This window comes from Carcharodon carcharias, chromosome 2 (genome assembly GCF_017639515.1).
Source record: "Carcharodon carcharias isolate sCarCar2 chromosome 2, sCarCar2.pri, whole genome shotgun sequence".
NCBI classification, from domain to species: domain Eukaryota; kingdom Metazoa; phylum Chordata; class Chondrichthyes; order Lamniformes; family Lamnidae; genus Carcharodon; species Carcharodon carcharias.
The window spans coordinates 12,921,708-12,932,000 of NC_054468.1; the positions used below are offsets into that span (position 1 = coordinate 12,921,708).

Consider the following 10,293-nt stretch of genomic DNA (forward strand, 5'->3'; position numbering starts at 1 on the left):
TGCTGCCTGACCTGCAGAGTATTTCTATTTTAGATGTTGTATTTGATTTTCTTAACTCGTCAATGACAATCTACAGAGTAGGCGGCAATAGATTAATGAACTAGATTCTTACTAGGCTCCTTGATTTACATAAATGAAGATGGAGCATTTTATCTTCAAACATCCTAAATCTAAACTGGCTGATCAATAGAAAAATTAGTCTTTGTACAGAGTTAAACTAAAATCAGTATTAACTCGCGAAGAGTATCAGCTTGCCGTAGGCGCACAGCTTGCAAGTCGCATATTTTAGTGCTATACAGGTCATTATAGCACTGTCGTCCACCTATACACGATCGGGTTTCTACGCATGCGCAACACATGCAGCCTGCATAATTGAGAATAGATTTAATGACAATATTGGATCCTGTACTTTCATTTCTTGCACATTTTACATCGAAAGTGAATGCAAGCTACATTAATTAAGCAAGAATTATGTACATTGTTGTAACAGATGGGACATAATACATGAAAAATTGCTAAACATTCAGTTATTGTGAAGTCACTTTGCCCATTATATTTTTCTTTGTGTTATCCTGCGGTTTCAGTAAGATAATATAACATTTAGGAGCAAAAATACAGACAAGCAAACCAAAGCTTGATGCCCAGATAGCAAATACTTCTACAGCCACAGTGTACTTTCCAGGAGAGCTTACATACGCTGGGATAAAAGTTATCCAAACAGCACAGAAGATCAGCATACTGAAAGTTATATACTTCGCATCATTGAAATTATCTGGAAGTTTTCGAGCAAGGAAAGCGAGCACGAAACATATAGTGGACAGAAGACCAATATAGCTCGACACAAAATAAAAAGCCTTTAAAGAACCCACATCACATTCCAAAATAATTATGTCTCTGTAATAAGCCATGTTTTTCAGTGGATAGGGAGGTGATACAGCTAGCCAGATAGTGCAAACTAAAGCTTGAAGAAATGTAAGGACGAACACCCCTAACCTCTGTTGCATAGGCCCAAACCAGTTCATCAAGTTGTTATTGGGAAGAGTTGCTTTAAAAGCTATCACAACAAGAATGGTTTTCCCCAAAATACAGGAAATACAGAGAACAAATACAATGCCAAATATAGTCCGGCGCAACATGCAAGACCATCCAGTTGGTTTCCCAATAAAGGTAAGTGAGCACAGGAAGCACAGCATTAGTGCGAAGAGAAGGAGGAAACTTAGCTCGGAATTGTTAGCTCTAACGATAGGAGTTTCTCGATACTGGAAGAATATAGCAGCTGTAGCCAGTGTAACACCAACTCCCACTAAAGCAAGTGTGACTAACACAAATCCCAGGATCTCTCCAAAGGAAAGAAATTCAATTTTCTTTAGAACACATCGATCTTTTTGTTGATTGGACCAGTATTCCAAAGGACACTTCGTACAATCTGTGGAACCTGAAAGAATATAAGATTCTAATTTTTAACATGAAAAGTGCTTGTTGCCACAGAGACACGAGGTATACGGTAACAGAGTTATGAGTACCTGTGGTGTTGCTAATCTCACCATCTGCACATTCTGTACAGTCGAAGCAACATATTGGTTGTGTTTTTCTGTTCACCTTTCTTGTTCCAGGAGGACAAGGTTCTGTGCAAATTGCTTGTGGAATCTAAAGCAAAAGAAAGCATGTTTACTTCTACCGCCTCTTAGGATCAAAGAACAATTCTGTACAGAAGGAGCACTCAGTGCATCGTCAATGCACCAGCTTTCTGACAGGCTATCCCTGCTCCTCTACCTTTCTCCTAGGCTTATAGTTCTTTCCTTTCAGGTACCGGTGCAATTCCTTTCTGGAAAAGTTACTGTTGAATCTGCTTACACCATCCTTTCAGGCAGTGCCATTCTGATCACAACAACCCGCTGTGTGCATTTTCCCATCATGTCGCCCCTTTGACAAATCATCTTACCTCTGAACAAGAGTCACACATGGACTCAAAACATTAACACTTTTTCCCTCTCCACAGATGCTGCCAAACCTGCTGAGTTTCTTTTCCCAGCATGTTCTGTTTTTATTTCAGATTTCCAGCATCCGCTGTATTTTGCTTTTATATCAACCTTTACTTTGCGTCAGTTTGTAAGCGGCACTGGTCACTTGAAGATGTCCCTCCACAAACCCTTCCTGTAGTTGATAACTCCTGTCAAATGCCCCCTTTTTTCTACTCTAGGAAGGAAGCACAGCTTTTTCTAATTTCTCCAAATAACTGACGTCCCTCATTCATGGCTTAATTCTGATAAATCTCTTCTGCACCCTCATATAACACTCGACATCCTCCCTATAGAGCGATGTCAAGACCTGAACACAATATATCTTATGATTCCAGAAAGTAAGAATTGTTTACAGATATTTGTTTCTGAGTGTTTAAGAAGACATGTGATTTTTTCAATGTTTCTGCTACATTGGGATTTGTGTCAGAGCAGCGCAAACTTCAATTAATATTTGTTAGTTTCCACATAGATATTGTAGAAGAAAGATGCATTTAAATATATTCAAGAGTTTACTTCAACGGGAATTTAGAATTTTATTGTCTTCTGAAGAGGCATTGCTGGCCTAACTGCAGACAATGTTCTTTTCCCTGTTAGGACTTCAGTGTTGCTGTGAAGGGTAATTTTAAGTAGCACCATTCTTACGAACTGTGAAATCGACAGGGTAAATGTTCATATTAAGGATGAGAGTAGTAACAGGAAAAGAAAAACAGATGTGGTTTAATGTTAAATTATAAAATTATCACGGTTTGTTACCTTTCCATAATTTCTAATACTCCAGTAGTGAGAGATTGCTGACAAGAAATAATGATCCATTTGTTTAGGAGAAAAAGAGACTGGGAGCTGTAAGGATAGTTTGGAATCATTGAATCCAATGCTATCTTGGAGATAGCTTGTAGTACGTGGGGAGAGGAAGATTTGAAAGTGGAGGTTTAGACCTATTGGTATAATTTGCCTCTCCCTTCAAATTCAACGGAATTGCAGATTTTTTTTTCTCAAGCTAACTCTGGTAGTTAACGGCTGATAACTCTGAATATTTAATTGTTACGTCTATTGTATGCGGCTCATAATTATTACGACTGGTCCAGTCAGATCCATTCTAGCATTGGTGGAAAGAAATAACAACAGTAACATGTTTTCATGGCTCCTTTTACATAGGGTTCTATAAAATACACAGCACAATGGTCCATAACGCTGTTAATGTTGAGCAGGATCCTACGCCCATCTCCTCTCATTCAAATGTTCTATTTGTTTATTTGTAGTGTGTTTACCTTGCTTTCCCTTTAATGCATCCCAGCCATTCAATTCTATCCCCGCTTTCCTTTTGCATACTGTAAGCCCTCTTTGGGTAGATTAATTGGTCTACCCACAGCTGGAACCATCTCTCTTTTTTTATTCGTTCGTGGGATGCGGGCGTCGCTGGCTAGGCCTATCCCTAGATGCACTTGTTCAGAGGGCATTTTTAAGAGTCAATCGACTACATTGCGTCTGGATCTGGAGCCAGGCCATAGGAACAGCAGATTTATTTCCCTAAAGGACATTAGTGAACCCAGATATTTTTTTACAGCAATCGGCAATGTCCTTCAGACTTTTGTTTGTGTCATTAGACTTTTTAATTGGATTCAAACTTCACCATCTGCAATGGTGGAGCATTGCCCTGTGTCTCTGGAATACTTAGTACTACTAGTCAGTGATAATACCACTATGCCAAGTGGTACCACCTCCCGCTATCAAGCTCATTCAAATGTTAAAAACCTCTATCTGGACACACATGATCTTTTTATTTTCTATAGAAAAGAGCTGCACCGTGTTCAAAATTGCCTGCTACCTATCTCAGTTTGGTTCTTAAGCAAGTTTAAGAACCAAAATAAGGATCAATTGAGGAAGCCATGGATAGATTTCGGAAACACCCGTGTTTCTGCAAGAAGATTAGCAATGAATGAAAATGCACTTCGATAGTTAATTGGGGGTGGGGGTTGGGGGTTTGGGGCGTGATGGGGGAGGGGTGGGAATAGGGAGAAAAAGGGAGAAGGCTGCTTTCTGAAATGGCCTCGAAAGCCGTTCATTTACATCAAACAAGGAAAACTAAGGATGGACAATAATCGAGTCTTGTCAGTGATATCCATATTCAAAGAATTAATAAAGCACTCACATGCAGATGTTTTCAATGCTGTGGGTCTAAAGATGACATTTTTACCATGCTTTCTAAATGAGCATCGTAAAGAACATATTGGCTACAATGTATATTAATGACTTAGATGAGGGAAATTACTTTACTATCGCCAAGTTTGCAGATGACACAAAAATAGGTGGGAAGGCAAGTGTTGAGGATGACACAAGGAGTCTACAGAAGGATACAAACAGGTTAAATGAGTGGGCAAAAACGTGGCAGATGGAATATAATGTAATAAAATGTGAGGTTATGCACTTTGGCATGAAGAATTGAGGAGTTGAATGTCACTTAAATGGAGAAATACTGCAGAAAGTTGCAGCACAGAAGGATTTGGGGATCCTCGTGCATGAATCCCAAAAAGCTAGCATTAAAGTTCAGCAGGTAATAAGGCAAATGGAATGTTGGCCTTTATTTCAAAGGGAATGGAGTATAGGGCTGTCTTGCTAAAACTATACAGTTTTATACAAGGTGCTAGTTAGGCCACACCTAGAATACTGTGAACAGTTTTGGTCCCTTTATCTAAAGAAATATATACTCGCATTGGAGGCAGTCCAGAGAAGCATCACTAGGTTCATCCCGGGAATGGAGGGTTTTTCTTATGAGGAGAGATTGAGTAGGTTAGGCCTGTACTCATTGGCGTTCATAAGAATGAGAAGCGACTTTATTGAAACATATAAGATTCATAGGGGGCTTGACAGAGTTGATGCTGAGAGGTTATTTCCCCTTGTGGGTAAGTCTAGGACCAGGGGGCATAATCACAGAGTGAGGGGTTACCCATTCAAAACAGATGCAGGGGAATTTCTTCTCTCAGAGGGTTGTTAATCTATGGATTTTTCTTTACCGGGGAGGGCTGCAGAGGCTGGTTTGTTAAGTATATTCAAGGCTGAGATAGACAGATGTTTAATCAGTAAGGGAATCAAGGGTTATGGGGAAAAGGCAGGGAAGTGAAGTTGAGGATTATCAGATCAGCCATGATCTCATTGAATGGCGGAGCAGACTCTATGGTCCAAATGGCCTACTTCTGCTCCTAGATCTTATGGTCTAATGGTCCTACCTGATTGCCACCACTGCTCCATACGATATCTCCGATTTCCAGGACAAGTTCTTGCCCTAAAGGAGCTGTACCATCATAATATCCAACGTTTACAATTTCAACTGTACCCTTCAAAGTCATTTGCAAATTTATCAATTCATACGTTGGGACGGGATCACCGTTTTCATCAAAATACACGACCTTCCCAATGCGATCGGTGAAATTTACTGAGTGTAGGTAATGGACCAGCTAGAAAAGAATAACGCAAGCCGTGTAAGTCTTTAACTGTAACATGGATAAGGCGTATGTGGACATATGCACTCGAGTTTATTTACATTCATTTAAAACCGAAATGCTGGAAATGCAACCAGTGACAATTCAATAAATGATGATATTTGTCCACATTGTAGTTGGGTTCTATCTAAGAATGATTACGTCGAAATAATATGTGCACGTTTTCCTACCTGCCATGGCTGAAAATTCGAAATATGAGCACACGTATTATTCATAAAGGGGCCGTTGCCTTCTTCACAAGAAAGCATATCGTCTAGTGCATGTGCGACAGCATAGACAGCTTTGTACACGTGGTAGGAACTTCCGTCCATTAGCGCTGGAAGATACGCATTTTCTATTTCTTCCAACCGTTCCTTCCCTGTGCATTGCCGCATGCGAAAGGTAGAAGTGGTTTGTTCTGTCTTATTCTCGGTCCCCAAAGAGCACATGAATGCAGTTTCCCAGAATTCTTTCATGAAAATATTCTCAGGAAACAGAGAAGGATGAATTTTCAGCAGATAATCTCTGAGTCCGGGTATTTCTGTCCTGCGGGCTGTCACGCCAATTGTCCCAGCCAGAAATCTTGCTCTTTCTTCAGGTGGAACTAAATCTTCAGTAACCCATCCTTCACTTCCAATCCACTGAATCCCGGTTACATTTTGACGCAAAAATTCCTTAAGTAAAATTTTCATCTCTCGAGGATGCAGGAAGCCGACCAAGACCGATGTAGTCGCCTGTTTGATCACCTGCACTATTTTACTGATTTTCTCTGCCGGATCCGTCCGGTAAAACACTTCAGAGTACGCAATGCAAACACCAAATTTTTGGGCCTCCTCGACAAATGCTCTCATTCCAAAATTCCCGTAATCCGTGTTGCTTCTAATTGTCCCAACCCAATTCCAGCCGAATTTTTTCACGAGTTCAGCGAGAAGCTTGGACTGATACTCGTCACTTGGTATTGTTCGAAAAAACGTGGGATATTCTTGTTTATCGCTGAGGCAGGAGCAAGTAGAGAAGTAACTAATCTGTACCGGAAAAGTGTGAACGTATGAAAACGTGCGATCAGTGTACTTTGGATAACCTATATCTAATTAACATGATTTTTGGCAAGCTTTTCATTTGGTGATTACTCTGATTGCATCACCATTCTGGCAGTTAAGATTGACCAGAAACTGAACTGGACCAGTCACATAAATACTGTGTCTACAAGAGCAGGTCAAAGGCTGGGAATGTGGTGGACAGCAACTCATCTCCTGACTCCCCCAATCCTGTCCACCATCTACAAGGCACAAGTTAGTAGTGTAATGGAATACACCCCACTTGCCTGGATGAGTGCAGCTCCCAGAACACTCAAGAGACTTGACATCCTCCACGGCAAACCAACCGACTGGATTGGCACCCCATCCACTACCTTACCCATCCAAAACCTCCATCACTGATGCACAGTTGCAGCAGTGTGTACCATCTACAAGATGCACTGGAACAACTCACCAAGGATCCTTCAACAACGCCTTACAAACTGCGACCTCAAATATCTAGAAGGACAGGGCAGCAGATGTTTGGCAACACCACCACCTGCAAGCTCCCCTCCAAGCCACTTGCCATCCTGCCTTAGAAATCTATCGCAGTTCTTTCACTGTAGCTGGATCAAAATCCTGAAACTCTCTTCCTAAGGCACTGTGGGTGTGCTTACACTACTTGGACTGCAGTGGTTCAAGAAGGCAGCTCACCACCACCTTCTCAAGGGCAATTAGGGAAGGACAGTAATTGCTGGCCTAGCCAGCGAAGCCTACGTCTCGTTAAACATTAAAAAAACAGATAATGCTGGAAAAACTCAACCAGCCTGGCACCATCTGTGGAGAGAGAAACAGAGTTAACTTTTCAAGTCTGTATGACTCTGAAGAAGTCATAGTCAGAGGCATATGGATTCGAAACGTTAAACTATTTCTCACTCCGCAGATGATGCCAGAGTTGCTGAGTTTTCTCGACATTTTCTGCTTTTATTTCGAATTTCCAGCATCTGCTGTATTTTCCTTTTATTATAATTATAATATTAAACGTGCAAAATGTAATTGGGATTAATAGAACAACTTTCAATCTTTTTTGTTTCAAAATTGGCGTTTGATGTTTACATTGGTGATTACTCTGATTGCATTGGAGCTACGTTCCGCTGGATTTCAACCAGGCGAATTTTCTAATGGCACCTTACGTTTATTCTGATGCTTATTCCGATTTTACGGTCTCTGCACATTCTGGCCCGAGCCACTGAGCGTCTACATGAAATACTCAGGCTCGACGCGGCATTCTGCACGGGAGTTTTTATTTTTTCATGCTGCTGTTTGTGTGACTGGCCTTCATTGGCGTCAGCACGCTGATAAACTAACCCAAAACACTTAAATACTGGTTCAATGTAAATGCAGTCAAATATTTGACGTTACCATCGGAATTCCGAAGAAACCCACTGCCCTTGCAGCTGCAATGGAGGACGTTGACATATCACAGCCAATAATGGCTGCGACATCGGAGGAACCTTTACATTGAGGGTAATCAATTTGTTCTTGTTCTCCATTGACCAAAGTGAGCGCTGCTTTGGACGCAATAGCGGAGGACGAGCAGTCATCGTAGATTTTATATCCCAGTGTGAAATTCTGAAGCAGAGTTTTGCTCTCATTTATTTCTTCAATAGCAAATATCATGGTCTGTATCAAGCGAAAGTGTGAGATGTGAAAGCTGTGGAACAAATAAACAAAATACGGAAAATGAAATCATAATTCATTCGCTTATTGTATAATCTGGCTATAACGCATTTCTGATATTCCATAACAAAGAGAAAGTAACCACCACCAGATTTGTTTTCTCTTTCTAATCGTACGTACAATAAGAAACCGCATTCAAAAGAGGATTAAATTTCTAATAGTTTGGCGGTACATGAATTCCTGCACAAACTATTTGCAACTAAATATATGTAGATATACACATATAGAATGTCTATAGATTGGAATCTTTATCAGGAGCATTACAGTAAAAATAAAATTAAATGGTCTTGACTCTCCAATTAATATTCTCCAAGGTTTCTATTTCGTTATTCAGGTTAAGCAAATTAGACGAGTGATGATATCCAATTGTAATACATGTTGACACAACAAAAGAAATCTGATTAACGCAGAGCTAATTTCCAAATATCTTTGCACACCTTTAAACCCCACTTTTCCACACTGAAGACAAAAGGTAACGCCCAGATTCTGCACTAAGAATAATGCCCAGGTTCTCGGAACCTAAAATTATTATAGGATAAATCAGAAAGCAACTTCCAGTGCCTACACATGGGTAGTCCGGAATAAAGGTCGAGAAGTGTTGTCCTGGTTTCTCTGTCCTCCGAGTAGAATTGCTATAAAATAATTACACCAGAAGTCTTGACATTCAAATGTGTTAAGGACGTGGTACCCTGATACTTACCATCTAAATCAAATCAGAAATGGTTAGGGTCAGCTATACAATATAAATGAATTATTTTCAGGATGATAAGTCTCAGTTACCGCGTAAAATGTATCTGGCACTGAAAAGTACTTTTTACAAATGTGAAGCTACATTCCTTCACATTTAAATTATTGCTGGGGATTTTTGAAAACAAAATTGCACTTATTCAAACAAAAATGTACTTTTTCTTTCTATCACTTTCTTCTCTCTCAATGCAATCTGTTTCCTTCCCTTTAATTCTTTCGATGATTTTACAAAATAAATATTCTAACTTCCACTTCCTGATTAAGGCCTTGCGTGTCTCAGTGGGAACATTCAATCTAATCAATTGTAGAGATTCGCAGCCGTGTTTCCTAGTCACACAGATCTTAGATTCTCAGTAGAGGGAGCCATCTGAAATGGGTCTGCAATTACCGTAGATTGACGGGTATAAACCCAAAGAATTTTTGTGGGCATCTGCAAACTTCACAAACAGCTGTTCGCTGCTGAATGTGTTCTATGTAGACTGTAGATGTAACTGTACCTTGCATGAGAATAAAGACATTTTATCCTCTTATCTATTTTATCCTCTTACCTAGTTAAATTTGCATTTTGTGACAGGTAAAACCGAAAGAGAAGAAAGTGACGTAATTATTAATGCAAAGTTGTAGACATCTTTGCACCAGCCGCGTTTGGTTTTCGTTCCATTGTAACTCAATCGCTTAGCTGCCGCTACTACACCTCGTCGTCTAACGTGAAAAGAACATTAACTAATTCTAGCCTGCGACAATAAGGACACTGAGTTTCAGAGCGTTAGTGTTTAGCACATACTTGCTTTCATGGCAACTGTTAACCAAATATATTTACAGATCGTACTTTTGGTTATATTTGAAGATAAACACATTAAATTGCTTAAATGCTTTAAAAATATCACGGCTGCCATGCAAATAGCATTGGTGTTCACTAACTATGAGATGTTGATTTAACGTTCCCTCGATGCATTACATTTATCTTTAGAATTTTATAACATTAGAAACTCTCAACAACATATAAATAATATGGTGAAGATTAATGCTTCATTTTGCGTCGATACACAATGTAAAATACAATGAATAAAGGATAGCCGTTCTGTGGAAGCGATTCGCCGATTCAAAACATCTGAAAATAACAGGACAAAGGTAAAAACAAAAAAACTGCGGATGCTGGAAATCCAAAACAAAAACAGAATTACCTGGAAAAACTCAGCAGGTCTGGCAGCATCGGCGGAGAAGAAGAGAGTTGACGTTTCGAGTCCTCATGACCCTTCGACAGAACAGTTCTGTCGAAGGGTCATGAGGACT

General features: G+C 39.9%; 1 protein-coding gene across 1 annotated transcript; it reads right to left on the minus strand.

Moving 5' to 3' along the window:
* Nucleotides 1-527: 527 nt before the first annotated feature.
* Nucleotides 528-8,220, minus strand: LOC121292650 (extracellular calcium-sensing receptor-like). Its single transcript, XM_041214899.1, has 5 exons — nt 7,936-8,220; nt 5,689-6,522; nt 5,246-5,473; nt 1,524-1,647; nt 528-1,435 (listed from the first exon to the last, which is right to left on the minus strand). Exons 1-5 carry the CDS (start codon nt 8,191-8,193, stop codon nt 528-530), a joined length of 2,352 nt encoding a protein of 783 aa, XP_041070833.1. The 5' UTR covers nt 8,194-8,220.
* Between the last annotated feature and the right edge of the window lie 2,073 nt (nt 8,221-10,293).

Bases quoted from the DNA above. Each gene is read 5' to 3' on its own strand.
- LOC121292650 (XM_041214899.1), bottom strand. From the start codon at position 8,193: ATGATATTTGCTATTGAAGAAATAAATGAGAGCAAAACTCTGCTTCAG. The intron at 6,523-7,935 runs GTAACGTCAAAT...TTTCCGGTACAG, and splicing joins GTTTCTTCGGAATTCCGATG to ATTAGTTACTTCTCTACTTG. The intron at 5,474-5,688 runs GTAGGAAAACGT...ATTCTTTTCTAG, and splicing joins CGAATTTTCAGCCATGGCAG to CTGGTCCATTACCTACACTC.